This window comes from Macrobrachium rosenbergii, chromosome 41 (genome assembly GCF_040412425.1).
Source record: "Macrobrachium rosenbergii isolate ZJJX-2024 chromosome 41, ASM4041242v1, whole genome shotgun sequence".
NCBI classification, from domain to species: Eukaryota; Metazoa; Arthropoda; class Malacostraca; order Decapoda; family Palaemonidae; genus Macrobrachium; species Macrobrachium rosenbergii.
This window is the reverse complement of record NC_089781.1, coordinates 10180381-10204796: the sequence shown is the minus strand read 5'-3', so window position 1 is coordinate 10204796 and position 24416 is coordinate 10180381. Positions and strand designations below refer to the sequence as shown.

The window sequence follows — 24416 nt, the reverse complement described above, 5'->3', positions numbered from 1 at the left end:
TGGTCAAGTACCACCTGCTGATGTTATACTTTGTGATTACATTTTAGAGATGTAGACTTCAAGGGTTATAAGTTTCTTCACGAATGATATGTGTTCTCATTTTCCAATCTTGAAGATACATACGAAGTACAAGCATTTAGCTTTATACTGTATGTGGTCATCTTTGCTTTAAACAACCAGCTTGAGTTATAAGAGCCTTGGTTCCTGATTCGTAGAAGTTCCCAAGAGTGTCCCTCCATTTTGCAGGTACAGGTATATGCAAAAGTAAATTATGAGTGACACATTTATAGATGATTATTGGAGCTGTGAAGAAATAAATTCACTTTTTGTAACACAAAATTACATTTTTCATGCAAACCAGTTTATCATATAGTGAGTTCCCTCCCACTAGTCCAATTTATCTCGCAGCCTTTGTCCAGACTACACAATAAGGTCTGTTGAGTTTGGGCTTCTTCCTAGATAGCGAGTGTGGGCACATACAGGACAAGATTATGTTAAGAAAATTAAGTATTTTACAAACCAAAGTTTTGCAGAGATGCATCCTTTTACTAACAGCAAAGATTGACTGCGTCTCACAGTTATGGCAAGTCATCATAAGATTCTTCCAGTACGTATGGCCCTCATTCTTGCATGTGCATATTAGCTTGAGTTAACTATAATTGTGAATTGCAATGCTTTAGTATCACCCTCATTTCCAACTAGTATTAATCATAGGACATGAGTAAAACAATGATTTGTATTATGTGAAACCTGAAATTGTATTGATTTCATGTTTTATATCCCACCCTGCTTGATCGATACTTTAGATGTGTAGTGTTTCGTATAGATTTTATGTAGTACTGTTTCATCATAGTTTTTAATTATATAAAGCATAAAGAATAAACAAATAACTGTAAGCAAAAGCATAAGTAGTGATACTGATATTTGTCTGTGGACACATTTAGCTGTTAAGAAGCAAAGAAAGTGGTTATTTATTCATATTGTCCATTGTGACGTATACAGACTTTTTTGCTTGTGTCTGTATGCTGATTGGTTGTAAGACAACCTGCATTGTAATTTGTTTTTTATAACTGATATTGAACCATTATGCTTCCTTTATAAACACTAGATACAAATGCTGCCAATTATTTTCTTCTGTAGTATTTGGCCAGTAAACCATTATAACTTAAATGGATGGAGAGTGGTGAAATTTGACAGTTATTTTTTGATGTTTGATGCCAGGGTACCTTCTCTTTGGGCACTCACCACAGCTTACGGTTGTGCTTTTTGAGTGCTCACCACATCCAACAGTCATGGCAAGTAAAACTCTGAAGTGTATACTGTTTTCTGAGTCAGTCCATGCTCATAGACTAGTCAACTTTGGACATCATTGCCATCTGACTTAGTGCTGCTTTTCATGTTTTCCTCTCCCTAGCTTTAGGGATCAATGTTTTGACTTATTTCTCAGCTGCTATTCATTTATATATAATTTTGTATGAGATAAGGTAAACCCTAAGGATTATTGGGTTGTGAAACAACCCCACCTTCCTGAGTTCTTTGACAGGTTGGACACGCCCCAGCTTCACATGACCACTACCTGCATTTGTTTTACTACAAGTTGGCCAAGTTCACACATGGATATCATCCAGCATACCTTCAGAGAGAGGTTTTCAGTGGTAGCAGCTGCTGCTATTACTGCTCTGCAGGAGATGGATGTTGAATCATTACCGGGGAAAATGGGTAAGGGCAGAGAATAGAATGCTTCTGCATGTGGAGATTTTGTTCCCTTAATAGCAGACTTTTTCATCTTTATGCAGGTCCAAAGAGAAGCAGTCTCCCCTGAGATTGGCAGTCAGATCTTTCAGCTGGGACTTGGCTCTAGTATTGAGGAGCTTGATCAGGTCTCTTTACAAGTACCTTGGGCTAATAGTTTGTTCAGGACTTAACAGTAAAGATTGTGTACCTTCTAGCTCTGATCTTGCATGACATGCCTTGTTGGACATCATTATCCAGACAGAGAACTGGTCCTATGTTGGCCTTTCCTTTGTTCATGACTTCATGAGTAAGACCCAGAAGGTGAGCCAAAGTGATGTCCGTACTCTCCCCATCATTATTCTGGCTTTAATTCCATAATCAGAGAGCAACTCCCTCCTTTTCCCCCATGAGAGCTATTAGACAGTACCGTCGGAGGACTAAAAGGTAATGACCCTTCTCCTCCAAAGTGTCTTTTAGTATGGGAGCAAACAAGACAACCCCCACCATCTAGAGGAACACACTGTTCTTCTGGTTCAGGCAAGTCACTTACAGGGCATGTTTGGAAGTAACTGACAAATATAACTGAGGAATATTTGTGACAACTCAAAATCAAAGCCTGTGAGATACAAGCAGTCTCCTGCTATGTGGCCTTCAAATATTGTATTGAATATGCAATTTAAAGCCATTCTCTGGATGGGTACATGGAGGTGCTACCCCAATTTCTCACAGTTCTACCTCATATATGTAACTCACAAATATGGGGACTTTTTGTTGGGCTCTGTAGGTAACAAAAAGATCCTTCATGTGTAATTTTTCAAGGATGTTAGTATAACAATACATAACAGTAATTCTAGCAGTACACAATTCTTTATTTTTCAAGGTCTCCAGCTCTTTAAAACTAAAGAATTGTTTATTGCTACAAAGAATTGCATATTGCTATACAGTAATACACTTTAAAACTACACAAGAATGGTTTTTTTGCTTTAATAATTTTTTAATTATTACTAAGTAGTTTAAGAAGAGACCTGAGTCACTTTAAAGCTCCAAAGGGCTAGTCCAGAGGATCTACCAGGTATTCTTAAATGAGAGTTAAAATTTGGAGATGTTGGTTACAGAAGATGGGCAGCTAAGTAGGAAAATTCAAACAATGAAAAGTAAAAAGCCTAAAGCCTATGTCGTGGGGCTTGAAGAAACACCAATGAATCTTTAGCAATGTTTGCAATTTGCTGTGAAAAGCACACTGTACCTGGTCCCCCATGTAGAGGATGTTGATAACTACCCCATAGATAAAGTGAGGAATTGCAAATAAGATGTTGTACTGTTTAGACCTTTCGGTTTATTAACTTTGGCAACATTCTTTTACAATCTTGCTAAAATGTAAAACAAACCTTTTGGAAGAATTTTTGCATTTATATACAGACTAATGTATATTTTCAGTCATAAGGGAAAACCATAATGCCATAAACTGAAGTTAACTTAAGACTCAAATAAAATTAATTTAGAATGAATATTCACAATAAAAACTAACTCCAGTCACATGTATTAATGTACAAAGAAAGTAGTTTTCTTTTATCAACATTATGGTGACACTATGCAAAGATCCCTTTTATTTATTGGTAACAAATAAGTGAAAAATGTAATAAACAAAAGCAAGTTATGATGTAAAGTTTAACAAAAAGCTGCTGTATTTAATTGTTTTGCCATTAAAGTAGAAATAGACATTAGAAAGCTATTACTGGTGAAAAAACATGAAATATATTTAAGTAAAGACTGATTAAATTCTTTGCATTTTATCATAAGACAGTTAGAATGTGTGCTTCTGTCTATTGAATATGTATAATTGAGTTCTGATTACTGTAGACTATGACTGCTTACTTTTCACTTATGCTATGTTTTTTACATTTGTTGTTAGAATTTCAAGCATATTGCACTGACATTTCCCATAAGCACAGGCACTGAATAATATGAAAATCGTTTGTAAATATTGTGAGCAATGCAAATTTATTTTCAAGCAAAATAAGTTTTGATGCATGTACAGTAAATAATACTGTGTAAAGCAAAAAAAGCAATGGCACTTTGTTTACTGTAATTCTTGCTCGATTTTAGCTACAGAGTGTGATTTAACATGTTTTTTTCCTTTTTTTATTTTGATAATGTACAACTAGGTACAACTTTATTTTTTCAAAATGACATACAGTTACAGTACTGCCATGTGAGCACTTCACTTAATATGCACAAAAATCTATTCAAGTAGAGCATAATACAGTGTAACTCACAGTCCTTAAAAGTAAATGAAAGTTTCATTTGTTAAACACTGTACTGTAATAATAATGCTACAGTAATCTCCAGGTGTCATAATGTCAGTGGCATGGCTGCTGCTTTAGTGGCTTTATAGAAAAGGCAGTGCACTTTTTAAGTGCGTTAATGGCGTAATAAATATTTACAGAATGCATCAAGGCTATAAATATATGCTTTTTGCTTTGAGATCTGACAAAGTTTTCTTCAAGATGTTTAGGCACTACAGTACTTTTTTATAATTTTTTTTCGATGGTTTAATTCAGAGAACTGATCAATGACAAGAGAGAGCAATAAACTGTTGAGCTTAATCTGGTTGTACATACATTAAATGCATGGGAGATACTATGGCAAAAGTACCACTTGTTTTTTTAGGCTTGGTTCTTCCCAATATAGTTGATCTCTTATGTTTGTGATGCTGTTTTTTAATTTTCCCATTCTAGTATAATATACCATAATGGGCAGTTAGATTTAGGAGAGAAACAAGCCCAAAGAAATGTTTACTCTTTGGTAGCAGGATAATCACTGTCAAAAATAATAATAAACTGTTTACTGTATTTCTAACTACCTAAGCCCCCCAAAGAAAATACTAAAAGTAATTGTACTTGAAACATTACTCCACTGCTTATGCAGTGTGTGTGTGACTAATAATAGCCAGCAAGGTTGTTTGATATCAGAAATTGAGATGAAATAAGTACATAGGGATATTACTTCTCTCTTGTTATTGGTCTGTACAGTATGACAAATTTTATTTGCTAATTTAAGCTCCCTTAACAGTCATACTCTTCGATAATTTTATTGATTGAAGAAATAGAAAAAATATGTTGAAGTGCTGTTATGGTTTCTTTGTAAAATCCCTTTATAGTTGATTAACCACACCACTTGATGCTAAGTAATGAAAATAAAATGACTAGACTATTTACCATATGCAAGACAACTTACATATAAAATATGAGAAAAAAAGCATTTTAATACAAAACATCTTTACACACACTTAACAACTATCAAGTTAAGGCAATTTTTGTTAAGTTAGTTAATTATCACATTCAGAGTACATCATGATGTGATGCACATTATGGTACTGTATTTACAATTTGAATTTCCATTCTCTAAGTGGCTGCAATCAAACTACAACAAATTTATAGTTTCATAAAATTATCAGTTCATTTAACAATACTGTAATAAAAATTTGTGATCAAATGGATTCCTTTAACAATAGTAGCAGAATTTGTAAAATTATTACAATGGACATAAAAAATCAGTTCTACTTTTTAAATTTTCTCCATGTAACTAACAACAATTTTTGTGTCAAAAGTAGGATCTATTATGAATCACACATCCATACTAAAAACAAACCCAATTTCTTGTTAGTTTTGAAACCTAAACCTCATTGAGGTAAATGTGTTGAACTTCAAAAGAATGTTGTCCTTCACAAAATGATAAATGCAACCTCTTTTGAAAACAACTACTGTAACACTGATTCATTTAAGCAGAAAGATTCTAATCAAAAATCACAGCAAGGCAGGAAACCACATCCAACATTAGCTCCTTTTTTGTGTATTTTCTCTTGCCTGTGGTACCCTTCTTCTTGTTCTTGTTTGTTGAATCTGTTGTTGGCAGAGTAGGCGGCTTGTGATGGCGAGGTGTAGCCATCATGGCCAGGTGGGGGTTAAGAGTGGCAGGTACTGTTGCAGGAGTGTGACCTGAAATTCTAGTAGCAAGGTAGTTGAATTCATCAGCTGTGAGGAGGCTACTGGTCTGTTGAAGCTGCTCGTTTGTCATGTTCAAGAACCTTACATAGTACAAGAGATCACCGAGAACTGCTCTTCTGTTGTCAGAGGTCAGAGGCAACATGCGACGTTTACATTCAGCTGTTGACCACCGTTGCACTGCATGAAATATAGGTAATTCGTTGGGTATGTTGAGAGTTGATCTCTTTAAGATGAGCTGTAGAGTTCTGTAATCTAATTCTTCTAAAGGTTCAGATGCTAAAACAGCCTGGGTGGCGCTGTCCACTACTTCAAGGCAGACGTTATAAAGATCACTACAGCATGCCGTTGGGTCTTGGAATTCTGCTTCTTCTGAAAGCTTTTGTAGCTGACTCATACTGTGAACTGTATGTTGGGATATGTCAAGCTGCTGTAATCTATCTGCAGCACCAAATGAGTTTGTGTCATCGTCATCTTCATCAGGATCTTCCATTATTTCAAGACTAGGAGCTGAAGGAGCTGTTGATATAACTGATGATCCCTGACTGTCATCGGAAGTTTGAGAAGATGGACAGTATCTCCAGGTGAACTGTAGCACCTTTAGCACATTAGACACTCTCAAGTGTTTCCCAATGTACTCGACACATAACTCAGCTAATTCTGGACACAGGTACTCAATGGCTACTTGTAAGGTGATGAGGGCACTATCCATACTTTGGATCCCACATTCATGACGGTACAACCACCTGTAAACAAGGCATTTATTATATTCTGTTCAAGTATAATGGTTTGATTGAACTTATTGGTTTTTATAGGCCATGTATGCAATTTTAAGATATTGTATATAATTATCTTTTGTCTGTGGTATAATTTCTTCATTCTAGTTTTTGAAGGAATGATTTCTATTCAGTAAGTTTTTACTACTTGGCTTGAATGAATTGTTTAAGAAATAATGAAAAATGCTGGCAGCAGAATTCATTACTTACTTCAAGAGATTCTGAAATCCCTTTGGGTCATTAGGGATGTCGTAGGTTTTCTTGTGCCTGTCAGCGAAAGGGCCTTGGAACAAGGCCCTGAAGTACTGGTTGCCTGCAGCAAGTACCCAGGAGTGGGCTGGTACTCTCTCTCGATAACTGCCATCTCCCACCATTAGGATCACATCACTCCCATCTTCATTCTCAAAAAGGTTGTAGGATCTGTGGGAAAATTTTATATTAATATTTTTGCAATTGTCCTTACACAAACACATTTACCAGGAAATACTGGTTAGTCAAAATTGGTTCACCATTCACTTGTCTTTTTTGCAAATAAACATACATCATGATCATTACCAATCTTCAGAAATTTTCACACTCACTAGTTATTTGAAAGTTGTCTCAAGATATCGGAAGAGGAAAATTATGAAGTTCATTCATAATTCTCCTAAGGCTTTTAATTCTTCTGGGTCTTGTAAGAATATGGATTAGTATTGTAGTTCTTTTTCATCATAATTCTCTCTTTTTTAGCTAATTCTTTAACTTCAAATGTAAGTTAGTTATAAATGATTTGTTTAACCAGGCCTCTGAACCCTTTTAAGGTTTTTGAAACATCATATTTTTTAAAGTAATATTTTTTCTTGAAGCCTCTTGGTAATTAAAAGTAAGTAAGAAATCATTTAATAAAACATTTACTGTAACAGAGAGCAACCTGATTTTCACTGTTAGGCAATTAAATCCCAGTTTTAGATTTGTACTTCTGTAATCCATAGATATTTAGATTATGTTCCTGTATTAGATAATTAATGAAATGAACAATTCATGCTGTCTTTTGGAAGGAGTCTTTAAGCCTTTGTTTGTTATTTTTTATAGCCAAAATATGTAGAGCTGGATCAAGTTTACCATTGGATTTTTTACAGAAGATGAAACAGTTTTCATATTCAGCTTTAAGGTTTTGTAATTGTACAGATATACAATTTTTACTTTTTAAAGTTGTGTACCAGTATTAAGGCTCTGAGTACAAATTCAAGGAATTTAAATCTTTCCTTATGTTGAAATTCTTTTCAAAATGAGAATGTAATGTTTAGGTTTCCAACAGTTTAGTTTTCTTATGCAATTACTTCATAGTGTTCTTGCTCTTAATGGCATACTGTAAACAGTATTAAAGGTTACTTGAAGTTTGTATTCCTTAGGTCCCCAGCTGTTCTGGTTTTTGCATCTTACCTTGTAACCACTCCTCTAGGTTGTTTTCTGCCTGGCAGTTGAACTTCTATGGTATTACCTTCCTTCAATTTCCACCCCTGATTTTAGGGTGATTCTAGGTTATCAACATTTTTGTTGAAGTATTTTGCTTCAACATTTTTTCAACAGTATTGTTTGAGAAACCTTCACTGTGCACCGGAAATGATCAAATGTTTGGCACAAAGGAAGAATTTTGATAATTGATTAGTGCCCTTAGAGCAAATTCTTCTCTGCAGCCTATTATAAATATAGAAAATGGTTTTGGTGATCTTATTGAACTACTACTACATAATGATAGTAAGGAAAATCTTGGAACTGATTGAAGTTGAATGGAGTGTATTTTTCTTGTGTAACTTTCTTCCATAACTGTTTATGTAACTGCAATTTTTTTTTTAATTATAATAATTAACAATAATTTTTATGACTATAATACAGGGTTATGTTGGTACAAGGCCACTTTAATCTAACAATAATATCAGCAACAGAACCTTTCTGTGGCTACTTGACTTATAGGCATTTACAGTACTTTCCCATCAAGGAATTTTTCTTCTTCACCAAGATATTATTATAGGTCTGTTTTGACAGTTAACGTATACTGTATTAGATTGTTGACAATAATTTATCATATTATGAGCATCTTATATATTTTGTACTCCTTACATTCTATTGGTGTTACTGTATTAAGGAATGTAGTATGTTTGGAGAAGCTTATGAGTTCTGAGGAACGCATATGTGACAAATTCTAATGGGTGCAGATTGTGGTAGTGTAAATGTCAGTCTCTGGGATAGGTGATATTCAGGTTCTGTGCTTTGTAAACCGCAGATTGGCTTAGCTTATACATGAGAGGGCTTTTGCCACAACGTATGATTCCTCCATGATTTTTTTCCTTTTGTTTTGTATCTCCCTCCGTCTTCCTTTAAAGACGAACATAGATTGATTATAAACAAGGATCTTGTGAATAGAGACAGTGGTATAAATAACACATTCCATAGGTGTAAGGAAGCAGGCAGGAGGACGTGCTTCACCACTGTAAGGAAGATTTCACTTTTCTGTAAAAAAAAAAAAAGGAATTGTTTCCTGAACTTCATAAAGCTGATGAATTGCACTTAGCAGGAACAAGCTGTAATAAGCAGTAACATGACAGTATACTTTATTTAAAATGCAGCATTCATATCCTTTTGAGATGCATATCAGGGAATCTTTCATGTTATCTAATAAAGTGATACAGTAAAGGAATGTTAGGAATGGTAAATATGAGAAAGCAGAGGAGTTTTAGACTAAGGAGCAAGTAGATGAGTAACAATAAGGAATGTTCTAGTCATAATCCATTAGGTATAATAGCAACAGAGGAGTCAAGAAGGCTTTTGATTAATAAGAATGTTTAGCGCTGACAGTCTTTGGGAGTGGAGAAGGATGAGAGGTAGGCGATGCCAATACTGCGTAGATGGTATGCTGATGTCATAGAGGGGGAAGTCTGCACACCTGATGTGTTATGAAAGAATCGCTAGATTAAGAATGGACTTTATACTGTATCACCCAGCACTAGTGCTCACAATGCTTTTGATGTTGCTAGTAATTCATTGGTTAATTCAGTTTATTTTCATTCTTATATTAGCCATAGAAAAGTTAGGAGGCAAACTGATAAGAGATATCATATTGTAAAAGGGGTTTTGCGTGATACCTAGAAAATGCTGAATATGTGTAGCAGTGTAGATACAGTTTATGAATGTTTTGTTTAAATGATATTGTAAATAAGCTTCAATGTATGTATATATATTGCATGTGTGTGTTTGTACAGTCAGTGGGTTGATGTTTTGTCTTTGCATTTATACATGCCCTAGGGTGTGTGTAACTGGTGTACTCTACTGTATTTATAGGTACTCAGCATTCACAGACATAGTATTTAAACTAACATAATGCATTTTATTTATGAAAAAATCCCGTTCTGTCATGGATGCACAAAACTTGGTATTACTTCATGATTTGCAGTTTCTTTTTATACATTTAATGAATTTACTTGATGCAACTTCTACATTTTACACAGGGTTTAGTATCATTGAAATTCAGGTTAAAGGCCAATATGTGTAGTATTATTGTTCAATGGTGTAATTTTGATTATTTTTTGTATAATATCAACTTGAAATTTACGCTTCCATGCATTTATATTATTGTAATTGCAATATTTTACCTGCCACGAATAAGGTGCAAGGAGAGTTGTACCCATTTACAGGGTCCCATGACGGTGTAGTACACCAAATTCCTCATGGTGTCCGCACACCACCGGGAATTGGCGACGCTCCTTGCGTAGCTTTCCTTAGCCTTCTGTTCTGTGAGCTGGATCTTCATGGAGCCTTGTTGCTGGTAGAAGAGTTTAGCCCAAAGCAATCCGGTTTCCATGAGCCGGATGAATTAAAAGATTATTATTAAGTTTGCAATGAAAATGAGTAGGCCAATTTTCATGTGATTATCAAAAACTTTCAGCGAATGTCTTTGGCTCTCCTTTTCTGCTCACAGAGTCTTTGATGTCAGGTTTTGGATCTTATTTCATTCATTTTGACTGATACAATATTTCCCTGCAAAGCCTTTTGATGTTCATGCGAATCCTATCTCCACAGGAGTTGTCTCTCTTGTAGTCATTTCTGGTGTATTTTCTGCTAGGACTCAATTTTTTTTCTCATCAGTCTTTTTATCTAAACTGAGATGATAACCTGTAATGTTTAGGAAAAGGGAAATTGTTGATAAAGCAATTCAAATGTTTTTTGAAATTTAAAATTTTAGATATTTCTGTTGCTCTTTTGTTTCTCCAGCACATGACACATGAGTTCACATCTTTATTATGATTACTATGAAGCAGTGCTTTTAAATAAGAAAGAAAATGAAGGGAGTTGCTGTATTTACACACACACACACACACACACACCCATATATATATATATATATATATATATATATATATATATATATATATATATATATATTATATATATATATATATATATGTTATATATACACACACACACACATATATATATATATATATATATATATATATATATATATATATATATATATATATATATATATATATATATATATATATATATATATATATATATATATATATATATATATATATATATATATATATATATATATATATATATATATATATATATATGTATGTATGTATGTATGTATGTATTTATATTTGAAAATATGTTGTAAATGTCAATTACTCATTAGTTTGGTTTAGGACTGGTTAGGTTGGACACTGCAATCTAGGATGAGTTAGAATAGGATCTATAGTTAGGCTTCGTTGAAGTTTCAAGTTGAATGGAAAGATGTGAAGGAATAAAGGAATGAGAAATCTGAGAAATCCTGTCGATGGAATATACAATGTCACATTTAATAGAGGAAATTAACAGTACCCTTTTGTTCAGAGGGGACTGCAATAATAGATTATTCTTAGTTTCATGTTAGCTTACTTCTGAAATACACGTATTTTTTGGGCTGCATATCCACAGAGAAAACCTCTTTTACATAATTTATTTGCGTTTTAACATTGGCAGTTGACAGGGCTATACACTCGGTAAGTTCCACCAAGGGCTGTACAAAGCTTGTCATGTGGGATGAAGAAAAATCATAAGTTATTAAGGCAAAATTCTTAATCTTCTAGAAGCAGATTTTCTAATGTGAACTATGAAATCTCTGTCACATAAGTTTGAAGAAACGTTCATCAAGAGGTCCTGTACATCGTATATACATCGTTTAATTTGTTAGTATCAACAGACCTTTAAAAAAACACACACAAACACACACAATTGGATGGTTGTGCACATATGCACGTGTATGGATATACCGTAGTTTTAATTAGTGGATCCTTGTCTTGGTCAAAATTCAAACAACAGTAAAATACTGTAGATACGTTTAACCTGAATAAAAATAAAACACCGTTTTTAGGGGTTTCACTCCTTTTGTGCAAGTTATTTATCGCCGGTAAGTTACCAACAGCTTCGTTAATGTCCAACCAGGAAATTGTGATCCCTGGTTTAAAGCGTGTTCGTTTTTACTTTACTTTGTTTTAATTATTGGTACACGGATGAAATAATTTTCATTCTTGAACATTGAGATTTACTGAATTAACATGCATTTTCATTTTCTTTGGCTGCACTGAGTATTTCTTCTCTCTCTCTCTCTCTCTCTCTACTAGGGTAGAACCTCTAAACGTGACAAGGCGTCGAGGTCGTGAATTATTTTTGAGGTAAGATCTCAGGATAGGAAGAGTTGGGGTGGGGGATGTGGGGGGAAGAAGGAACGCACCAAAGCCTTTGCAACACACACACATTCCCCTTTCGAATCCACCTCCCCATTCCCCAGAAACACGCCCTTGGGAAGCTCCCGATCCCCTCACATCATCTTAATCCCCACCACTGTCATCCCAATGCCCGCCACCATCTCCCATCCCCATTCTCCTCGTATGATTGCGGGCATGTCGCTGTATCTCTTAATTAAACGTTTCAGGCCGTCTTTATCTTTCTCATTCTGCAGATGTCAGGAAATGTTGGTGAGGGATGGACTTGCGGGGCACATTTGCAACGGGTTATTTTCTCCTTGCCCTTGCCCGTCCGTTCGGCCCTCCGTGTCACTGCGAGACTTTCCGTGTGTTGGAATAACGGCCATGGTTTGCAATTATTGAAATGAGGTGGTTAGTCTGCATTCGTTTTGAATAGGAGTGGGGGAATTGGATATTCTGGAGATCTTTACTCCCAGTTGGAGTTAGGGAACGGGCATAGTACTTTGTTTGTTCCTGAAATAGGAGTGGATGGTAGCGTCTGGCAGCTTACGAAGTTAGCACGTCAAATTACGACGAACGTGAACGACTGTAATAATTATGTATAGTTTAAAGAATTTTTCGTATGCCATAGAAGTAAGCAGGATATAACAACACGTATATGTTTATAGATCAGTAAGACCAAATTGGAAGTCATTTACTCCTGTATAAAAATTAAGATTAACCACAGAAAACAAAATGAAACAGACGTTGGTAGCCATTAACTCGTCAGCATCCTTCGTGTGATTTGCTGGTCACCTTGGGGATTAGTACACTACATGTTTTCTTTACAAACATAAAAAGGCCCGGTGGCCAAAAGTTGCCAAATTTACGCCCCTTTCCTCCTTCTCCCATACCCCCCTTCCACCACTACCCCCTTTATGCACTGCTTCCTTGCCCGGCTTCAAGTTCTTCGTTAAGCATCATTAAAAGTTAACCGCGGTTATCAACGTGGAGGCTATGACGTCAAGATGAACCTACGCGATCCATGTTTAGTTTTTTCACGATTCCTGCGGATGTGACATTTAATTCCAAAGAGATGTCTTGATTACCTAAGTACCATTATGCTGTACGTTGGGAAAATAATTCATAACAAGAAGGTGATATCACGCGTTATTGCTTTCTCTCATTCTGTTTTTCTGGGAATTGGGTTTTTAATAAAATGGTGGTTTATGTTTTGACTTTGTGTTAGCCAGTATTGGATAACAAGTCTTCTAGGAAATTTTCAAGGCAAGCCTTTGGACTATTGTTATACAAATTGTTACAGTAAACGGAAATAGTTCAAACTTTCAAGGTACAGAACGGAAATAGAATGAGGCTGAAGGGAACACTGAAAGGAAATAGGATTCCTGATTTTTAAAATTTTTTGTTTGTCATTAGTGAAGAGGCAACTCCACGCAAAGCTGATATAAACGTCGTTAGGGAGACAGCCGGCGTCACGTGATTTGACGAGATAAAGATTGATTGACGACTTCGCTTTCAAAAGGAAAGCCGACGGATACTCTGAAGGGAGTTCAGACGCAGATAAAAAGGAAACAGATAAGTGAAGTAGGAGATATAATAGTTAATTATCATCCGCGGTTTATGGAAGAGGGAGAAAAGATTTCAGTGATAACTTACGTGAAGCCGGGTTGTGTAAGGGAGTTATCGTCTTATGCTAACCAGTTGTTTTTGTGTGGCCATGCCAAAAGTTTACTGCGTTTGTTTGTACGTTCATAAGAAGAAAAGGTCATGAGTGAATACAAAAACTGAAGGAAGAAGAGCTGGGCCAAGATTGTATGATTAGCATAAATAAAATGGAAGCAAGCAGAACGAGGCCAAAGTCGTGATCCTGTCCCAAATAGATTAATAGGTATGAAGCACAGGGACAAAATCGTAGTATTATCATAGATTAATAGTCATGAAATAAAGAACAGCCAAATATGGTAGCGATACCCCAAAGAAAAAAAAAAAAGCCAAAATTCTGGTATTGGCCCACTTAACGAAAAAAGGAGAACAAGGTCAATCTCGCGTTTCTGTCCAAAATTGAAGACAGGAACAGCAACACGGTCCCAAATAAATAGGAAAGAAAGTCAGAAGAGGCGCCTCAAATCGTAGTATTGTCTCGAGTATAATAATACCCACGCCTCCCGCGGAAAGTGGTGCATACATCGTGGATCTTTTACTCCCTGCCACAAAGGGAGCGCACGCACGCACCAGATTATTAGGTTATTAAGGAATCCGAAGGTTCGTATTTGAGGTTCCGTGAGTCATGTTCCTTTATGCTGTTAAGTGGCACGGCTATAAAAGCGCGTATGAGTGTACATTTTGGCACCCGATGATTTTGGAATTGAAGAAGCCTTTATTCTTTTGCTTCTCGGCCCGGCGAATACGCTGTGACGAGCTCTCGCCGGGGAAGCAAAGACTTTTGTGGTAATATGAGCAACTTAGTCTTTCATTAGGTAAATGGTGGTTGTTGGTTATCCTGTCATCGTTGCTTATTAATACCCTGGCTCAGCCTTGCTTTCATATTTAACATTTTTTTTTATCCCTTTGCTCTATCCTGTTCTTGGTTTAAGGGTAGTGGCATATTCCTTTCATGACTTGAAAGCGGATTATCCCTCCTTTTTTTTATTCTGTTTCTTGGACCAATAACCACCTCCTTTGTTAGAGAATGGGTCCTGCATCAGAAGGGCTTGGAATAGGTCTGTGTACGCATGCGTGCTTGCGTGCTTTCTTTGTTGATCCCTTCGAAATTATTATCTTCAGGTGAATGGGCAAGAGTGATTAGGTGCGTATTATTCGTCCTTTTTTTGACCGGCCCTAATGACGTCTGATGTTGATGTTGCACGCCATCTTTCCGAAAGTACCGACCGGCACGACTGAGGTTTTTCTTGTAGAACTTGAGAGAGAGAGAGAGAGAGAGAGAGAGAGAGAGAGAGAGAGAGAGAGAGAGAGAGAGAGAGAATGTACTGATAAGAAGGAGGCCTGAAAGTAGGGAAAAGAAAACAAAAATGAAATTGAAACGATTATATAAAATGTTACGTTTAAAATGTGTGGGATTGTTTTTAGTGATTTTTGTTGATCTCTTATTCTAAATAACTGGAAACTTGTTTACATTGTCGCCATTTTATATATGCAACAATTCATCACTGATATAAGGTTTGCCTTTAATTCCGCTTGGTTGTCACCTCTTTTGGAAGAAATTTACTTTACGAAAGAAGGAAGATAAAAACGAACCAGCAGCAAGGAAAGAAGCAGTCAGAAAGAGTACAAATATCAGCCAGTGTGATATTTATAGCTGAAAAGGATCCAGATGTCTGTCAGAATTATTGTTTTCTTTTTGCGGTGTCAGCGTTCCACTTTTCAGCTGGCGTAACATGGGGGTTACTCGCTGGCAACCTATGCAAGAGCGTGACTAATAGGGAGTCGCCACTGATATCGTTCTGGCTACTGATTGGTTCTTTGGGGTGGGACTAAAAACCCCTGTCAGTTCAAAAGGGATTGGGGAAGCCGTGTCATTAATGTGAGTATGCGAGGGAACAGATATGAATAAATGCCGAATAGTAAGGAAACTAGTAAGAGAAAGAGAGAGAGAGAGAGAGAGAGAGAGAGAGAGAGAGAGAGAGAGAGAGAGAGAGAGAGAGAGATTCATTTCTTGTTTAAGTAGAGGCATAAGGCAAGCACGTACACAAAACTCAAGAGGGGTTCTGAAGGCTGGTTCTCGTGCTCCAGTGATGGGTCATATAGTTTATGTTAGTTTATAATGATGAGGCGTATTTAACGCTAGCCTATCACTGCGGAGCAACGATTAGCGCGCGTCAACACACGCAATTGATTTGTACTAAAGCCAAGAAGATAATGCGTCGATGCGTGAAGCTGCGCGCTTCGTGTCACGTTCCGTACGTTATACTGGTTTAGGATCTCAAAAAAAAAAGGAACGCTTATTTCTCACTTTCTGAAATTTATTATCTTCATTAAACATGTTCAAATAGGTAGGACGCTTCGAGGGGAGGATAGTTTATTTGGGGGCTCATTGTCTGGGTAGAGCACCTTGTGTTCGAGGTCATGTTAGGTTAGGATGCACGAATCAGGACGCAGCATCCAAGGTGAGGTTAAGTAGGTTGAGGAGAATCCAATGAGGTCACTGAGTCATAGATTCGTGTCTGTTTTGCTCATGTTTAATTTAATTATAATTCGAGATGGGTTGTTTTTTACGCCTTCTCTGCTGGGAGTACTCATTTTCACTAGCTTAATTTACCAGGGTTGAAAGAGTGCTTATTTAACTGCAGCACCTTCGGGATTGCGGATATTCAAGGGAGGTTTCTTAGGTCTAAATTATTTGCCTTGATTAGGTTTTCTGAAGCTTAAATAATATACTACAGGTTGGTATTTGAAATCACCTATGTAGTCTGTAGAGCTGTTTTGAATTCTCTACTATGAAGTCACCGCTCTACGGTAAAAGTAAGAGTAACATTCAAGTCTTTTTAATGAAGGCTTTCAGATATCAGATTTTTATTTAATGCTTCCGAGAGTTAGTTGCGCATAGACTGTCCTTGGAATGTATGGCTGTGAAGAAACGAAAGTTAGCATAGTAATGTTTTTCCTGCAGTTTGGCAACTAGAATTGAGATGATGCATACATTTTGCATTGTGGAAGCACATTCTCCATTTTCTCGATAAATTAACTCAAGTTTTCACATATTTGCTTGGTAGATTTTTATATTTTAGAAAACTCTTAAAAGCGGCTTTGTGGATAGGCAAGGCCGAAGGGCTTTGAATATTCAATAAGTCAGTGATCCTTGAATGACAGAAGTGCATCTGAATTAGAAAAAATATAAATATGTAGTAACAGCAAACACTCGGTGAGAGAGTTTTATTGGAGTCGTTGTTATTGTTGTTGATCGAGTTGGCCTTATGCCAGCACGGACTCTAGCTCCTTGATCGGCATGTAATGTGATGGAGGGAAAAATGATATGCATCAAGACTGGGTTAAGATTATAGGAGAGAAGATAAAAATAGAAACAAGAAGGAAGGGGGATTAGAAGTAATAAATAGAAGAGTTAATATAAGACGAGAGAGAGAGAGAGAGAGAGAGAGAGAGAGAGAGAGAGAGAGAGAGAGAGAGAGAGAGAGAGAGAGAGAGAGAGAGGCGGGTGTCACCTGTTAGGCCCATCTTAGAAAGAACAGGTTTGTAATCGGTTTAAACGTCTCCTCTCTCGGATTTTCTCTTTGACCCAACCTTCTTCTTTCCCCTTCTCCTCTACCGAGTTCCCTTTGAATCCCTCCCCTCTCTGACCTTCCCCTTCCCCTTCGCTCTATCCCTTCCCCCTTCTCGGGCAAACTTTATTCCTTAGCCAACCAGTTTGTTTACGGCTAGTAGCACCACCATCCTAAGCTAGGACTGGTGACGTCATATGCAGATACCCCTGCTATGATTAATATACAAAAGGCCGGAGAGCTTTGGTTTGTATGTGTGTGCACCACTATGCATTCACGTATGCACAGTATATATATATATATATATATATATATATATATATATATATATATATATATATATATAATTCATGTATACAATATATATATATATATATATATATATATATATATATATATATATATATATATATATATATATATATATATATATAGATATAAGTATATATATTATATATTATATACATATGTAATATATATATATTATATAATGTGTGTGTGTGTGTGTAGACAGTTGATTAATGATAGAAACTTAACAGACTTGAACTATGCAGATAAAGCTGTTTTAATCAGGAAAACACTGCAAGATACACAAAGCTTCCTTGATAGAATGCATCATATCTAGTGAGATCGGACTCGGAATTATTCTAAGAAAAACTGAAGCGATGAGGTCACAAAGTATGTGCAAGGGACGAAATAACATTGGATGGAGAAAGGGTTAACGAGATTGAATTTCACACTTATCTGGGTACAGTGATGTCCAGTGCAAGTTCCCTTGAGTTGGAATTTAAAAAAAAAAATCAATGGCAAGGTGAATAATATTTTGGAATCACGTACCTAATTTGCGTACGTATCTAAAAGATTAACAGACAGTCAAAATCATCATTCTTTTTCAGTCCTCGCTTCTCATCATCATCGCCCTAATCATCAATCTTCATGTTATTCTCGTATTTCCTCCCAGCGTCTTTACTGCTTTTCTCTATCTCCCTCCCTGGACATGAGGTCAGAGGAACCAGATGGCTAAGTGAGGTGTCCACTTACAAGTATTTTGCGAGTCGTGCTGTGATTTCAAGTCTGCCAAAGCAAATGTGGTTTTTGGGTATACCCTTGGCTGGTCAATGGTTTTATGATAACAAATAGTTTCGATTCGCTTTGGAAGTATACAATATTTTCCCAAGAATATGTGGACGTCACTCTCCAATGAGTTCACCGTTGGGGGATAGTGCCGTCAGTGCACCTCACGCAGTGCACTGTAGGCATTACTTTAGGTTGTTTGCAGCGACCCTTCGGCCCCTAGCTGCAGCCTCTTTCATTCCTTTCACTGTACGTCCATTCACATTCTCTTTCGTCCATCTTTCCACCCTCTCCTAACAATTGATTCAAAGTGCAACTGCGAGGATTTCTCCTGTTACATCTTGCAAACCTTTTTACTGTCAGTTTCCGTTTTAGCGCTGAACGACCTCATAGATCCCATTGCTTGGCCTTTGGACTAAACCCTATATTCTCATCTGTTCCAATGCGTCCGCATTCCATAGTTACAAGAGTCCCTGAGCTGAAATGAAGTATTATATTATTATAATAATTATGGCCAAATCACCAGAACTTGATCCCTAACGAATCAGAAGTCTCTCAGTGTTAGTTTTCTTGCTGCATATTGCTTTCTGTGTCCAGTTCACAGTGATAGAATTTTTTTTGTTCGTGTAGTATTATAATGAATGCCTCAGCCTTGGAGACCTCAGGAGAAGCCTTCTCTCACAGGCCCGAGATGAGGATGGCCGGTATATTCTTGCTAAAGTCCTCTCAGGGGAACAAGTTTACGATGCCAGTTGCACTTTTAGATTGGTATCAGAGGCAGGTCTTCTTCAAAAGCTATAGATTTAATTTATATATATATATATATATATATATATATATATATATATATATATATATATATATATATATATATATATATATATATATATGCGTGTGTGTTATATATACAGTGTATCTTATCATGGTCATAGTTTCTATAAATGTCGTCATTCTCTACATATGATATCGGCGTCAGTGACCTTAGTTGTCACGATGCCAAAGAAAATTAAATCAGTCAGTCACTCTTATAGTATTATAAGGACTTTTAATCTTGCTGGAGCCAGTGAGCTTCAAGATTGGAAATATATTTAGAATCTCGTTAGTGATTTTAGCGATTCGGATGGGTCTCGAATTCAGGAATAAATATGAATGGAATTAATGATAAATATGAATATTGAATGGTTCTCGAGAAAACAGGAATATTCCTGTGTGTTACTTTATAAATGGTTTTACGGTCGTAGGTTTCTTGAGATTCATTTGAATGGGGAGTCTGCAATACATGACAAAAATGCGTAACAGGATCGTTGAATCTTCTTAAGTTCCTGATTGTTGTAGGATTCCTGTAATTATTTTAGGATTCCTGTAATTATTGTAATATTCCTGTAAGCGGGCGTCTCGTATGAAAAATCTGGGGGTCTCAAACTTCTGAATCACACGGAAAATATTCCTGTTTATGAACTCCAAGTGCATAAGTTATCTAGTCGGGAACACTCTCCAAAGGGCTATGTAAATCATCTTTCGAAATTCATGAACTCGCGCGATCCCCATTTAGATAATGTTTGGGAGAATCGCCCCATAAAGGGAATCATGTCTATATATAAGTCTCGCGCGATCCCCATTTAAATAATGTTTGGGAGAATCATGTCTATATATAAGTCAACGTATAGGGAACTCTCTCTCGTAAGGGATCCATTTTTATAAAAGAGTATTCTACGGGAATCAGTCTGTACAAGCAATCCTGTCTGAGTAAATCACTGTATGGGGTCTCTCTCTCTCTCTCTCTCTCTCTCTCTGCCCAAGAACCCTGTGGGAATGCAAATTATGTGGTTTCGATTGCCGCGACCAAATCCTCCTCGGATGTCGCATCTACAACGAAAAGTGGTGTATGGCGTTTAAGGCAAAGTAATCTTGACGTATCTGCCTGACGTATCCCCTGACAAGCTGCAGGAGCACGCTCCCTCTCCTCGTGGAGGTGACACAATTGGGGTAAACCCATTAAAATTTATCAATTCCTGCCGTCGTGTCTGTTCGTCGGGTTGGTCTTGGAGTTGCGTCTGCCTTATCAGTGTGGAGGTTTTAGTGTTGCTTGTCTTAGGCTTATTCTTATTGCCCTCCAGACTTCGAGTGACTTGGATAATTTCGGAGATTTTCCCTCGAAAATGGGGTAATTTCGGGGATTTACCCTCGAAATTGGGATAATTTGGGAGATTCATCCTCGAAATTGGGATAATTTCGGAGATTTACCCTCGATATTGGGGTAATTTCGGAGATTTTCCCTCGAAATTGGGAAAGCAGGAAGGCCATGGAGGGCGATTGAAAGTCCCTAAGTTTTCCCTATGTCGCTGCAGTGCCTACCTCATTATAAATAAAAATACGCCGAATGAATTTCTCTAAATATATTTTTTATCATTGTACTTCGAATTGAGTCATTGTACTTCAAATTGAGTTCTGTTCTACCTGGGTCAGGTTGCAATCCGTCAAATACTCTAAATGTTGGTAAGAGGTTAAGGTATAAGTAAAAAGAAAATATAAAGTATAAAGATGGAATTGTTAGAATTTCTTAAGCATTTCTAAAATATCTAGTTTATATTGTTACTAATAATTTCATTACTTCCATTTTGATTGTTCTTTATGTGTATCATTATTTTCGTTGTGGGCTGTGTTGTACACGTTTACTTGTAAATAAACTGAAACTACAGTATCCTAGAAGCCTACAGTAATTTACTTCCCTAATATCCCCTTCAATTAGGTAATGACATTTTAAATGGAGCTTTCATGTCCTGCATAAAACAGTGGCCATTCGCAGTCTGCTTTGTGTGTGGCTTTTTTGGAAGGCGTCTCTGTGCACATTCCGCTCTATTCTCTCTCACTTGAAACTTGTTCTCAAACTTATTCCCTCCCCTTGTGATGTTTGTTACTGAGGTCCGTTTCTGTGCATAGTTTTTGAACCTGTGAATTTTTCTTTGTATTTCTGCTGTGCTGAATGTGAAAGCTGCTTTCTTTATAACATTTAATTCGTATTTATTTGTAGAATATTTTAATTCGTATTTGTTTTAAAGATATTTTAATGCGTATTTATTTCTGTTTGTTTTCTATGTGGGGCGTTTGCTCAGTATCCCCGTCGCTGCTAGAAAATCGTAATTTTGTGGACATTTCTTCTGTATTTATTGTTATTATTATTATAATTGTTGTTTTTCCTTTTCCTGAAGGCGAAACGCATTTCGAATATCCTCCGTGTTAATTAAAGGCTTAGTCGAGTCATTCTGGTGTTATGTACAAAATATGAAAGGTAATTTTTTACGTAGACATTGTTATCAATTTTCGTCTTTTTCAAGATGAGGCGTATCTTGAATATCCTCTTTTTTTTTTTTTAAAGGTCGTTCGACGGTTGCGTAAGTTGTTCTGCGTATTGCAGAGGCTGTAATGACGCGGTGTGGGTTGTGTGTGGTCATTTTCCCAGACTTTTATTTGTTTTCATTTGGAATGAAGAGACATATAGGAAGAAAAAGGAGAATGTTAATTAGTCAGGTTCTAACCTTCGAGTAATTTCACTCCGTTGGTGTCTGATATTTCTGGAACGAAGGACAGACTAATGGAGAATGATAGTGAGAGAGAGAGAGAGAGAGAGAGAGAGAGAGAGAGAGAGAGAGAGAGAGAGAGAATATCATAGAAAAAATTAATAGTACTAAGATTAAACCTGTTTCTCTTAGTGTTTATGAGAGAGAGAGAGAGAGAGAGAGAGAGAGAGAGAGAGAGAGAGAGAGAGAGAGAGAGAGAGAGAATGGGGGGTGGGAGGCTCTGCTTTAGAATACTGAATTAACTTACAATAAACGTGCTCGCTTTAGAGAGAGAGAGAGAGAGAGAGAGAGAGAGAGAGAGAGAGAGAGAGAGAGAGAGAGAGAGAGAGAGAAGTATGAAGAATGGCAAATAAAAGATTAATCGATCTATAAAAACAAACATGTTTGTTTATGTGTGTTTCACATACACACACACAAACACTCACACGCGGAGGGTGGTGCTTTGTGAAAATTAAAGAAAAGAAGATTGAATGTTTTTGTAAATTTGTTTGTTTTGTGTGTGTGTGTGTGTGTGTGTGTGTGAGAGAGAGAGAGAGAGAGAGAGAGAGAGAGAGAGAGAGAGAGAGAGAGAGAGAGAGAGAGAGAGAGAGGACTTTAGAAAGATTGAGGCATCTAAAAATAAACGTGCTTGTTTGAGAGAGAGAGTGTGTATAAGGAATTCTCGGATCAGAGAGGATGTGTTGCATCGAAGCTTTCAACCAGACGACTATTTCGTGAGCCTGAAGCGCTGGACCTCAGGGAGCCCTTAGTAGTTAAGTGGCCGGCCGTAAAGCGTCCGTGGGGTTAAGTAGGCATGACTCTTGTGAGTATCCCTCATTAACAAAGGATCTGTTGTTTCACGGGCGCGCTGTGTTTGGGCATCGTCCGTCGTAGCATACTTCTAGGTGGTAGCCAACCACTCGTCGCGATAAAGCTAGATGGTGGAACGCAGATACTGTAATAGCAATAACAAGCAGATTGAATGAATCAGTCTTCGAATTCTTTCTCCTGTAGCGATAACGGTTTAGTAGAGGTCTTAGATTTAGTAGAAATATATAATAGAACTTTGGGTTAAGGAATTTTTATTTAAGCTAATTTTAGTTATTTTGTTTGTGGGTTGCTCTCTTATATAATATTAAAGGCCCTTACTCATAAGAACGTCTGCTGCGCATGCCTGAATGGTGAATGAAAGTGTCTTAAAGTACCTTTGCTTTGGAATATAAGTGGTCATAAAAATGTACTGTATTTCGGCTCGTTGTCATGTACAGATGCAGAATGCATCTCTAGATAATATTTATAATATCGTGATGGTTATGAATTTGTTAAGGAAATGGTCAACGTCTGATTGATATGAATTTTACTGGGTATTGCTCATAGAAGTTATTATTTTATACTGGTAACTCTTGAGTATGGAAAGCCTTCATATTTTGATTATGTAAATATATTCCTCAGAGGTTAAAGAAGGCATTTCTATTCATTTCTTTGTGTTTTTCTCTGTTAATAGATTTACTTGTTATGCTGTACAGAAAACTGTAGGAGTGCAAATGGTAATTTCAGCATTTTGATGTGACTGGTACAATACATGTACTTACGCTACCGGGGTCTAAGCGATGACAGGCAGGGCAGCCGATCGAGACTACGGTCTACCCCAAAGCCAAATCAAAGTCCTTCAGAAGAAGGCAGCATCCTTACCCCATACAAATGGGGAAAAAATCCCGTTAAAAGATGTGTCTCACTCACACACACACACACACACACACACACACACACACACACACACACACACACACACACACATATATATACACATATATATATATATATATATATATATATATATATATATATATATATATATATATATATATATATATATATATATATATATATATATATTTTACCACATACTTAAACCACAAATAACCTTTATCATTGACTTCACTTCTCAAGTGGAATAACTTACACCTAAAGGGAATTATGTGTTAAGTGCATCTGCACCGGCTCTCACGATAATCAAATGGATAGGTCCCTGTTTCCTTTGTATCAAACACAAAAAAAGACAGGTTTGAAACCTGGCCGGGGCAGAAGCACTTACCATGTTGTTCCTTTTGGATGTAAGTTATTCCCACGCTAAAGTCAATTCGATATTAAAGGTATTTGTGGCTTCGATTTGTGAGTATAAAAATGTCAGTAACGCGTGTATTAAGGGACGAAACTATAATATACACAAATTCGCCCCACAGTAAAGTTGATTCGATATTAAAGGTATTTATGGCTTCATATCTGAGTATAAAATTGTCAG

General features: G+C 36.6%; 2 protein-coding genes across 4 annotated transcripts in view; one reads left to right on the top strand and one right to left on the bottom strand.

The window, feature by feature from the left end:
* LOC136826627 (uncharacterized) overlaps positions 1-24416 on the top strand; it is a 225553-nt gene that overhangs the window by 27643 nt on the left and 173494 nt on the right. The gene's annotated exons all lie outside the window — the stretch shown is intronic.
* Positions 3054-24416, bottom strand: part of LOC136826626 (BTB/POZ domain-containing protein 6-like) — a 53289-nt gene continuing 31926 nt past the window's right edge. For 2 of the 3 annotated variants that reach the window (XM_067083937.1, XM_067083935.1), the window contains exons 2-3: positions 6725-6934; positions 3054-6484 (exon numbers count right to left, since the gene is read on the bottom strand). In XM_067083937.1, the coding sequence (XP_066940038.1) occupies positions 5530-6484; positions 6725-6888 (1119 nt within the window). In that variant the 5' untranslated portion in view covers positions 6889-6934 and the 3' untranslated portion in view covers positions 3054-5529. Of the gene's footprint in view, positions 6485-6724; positions 6935-10143; positions 10664-24416 lie in introns of all 3 variants that reach the window. The other variant, XM_067083936.1, reaches the window with a different exon arrangement.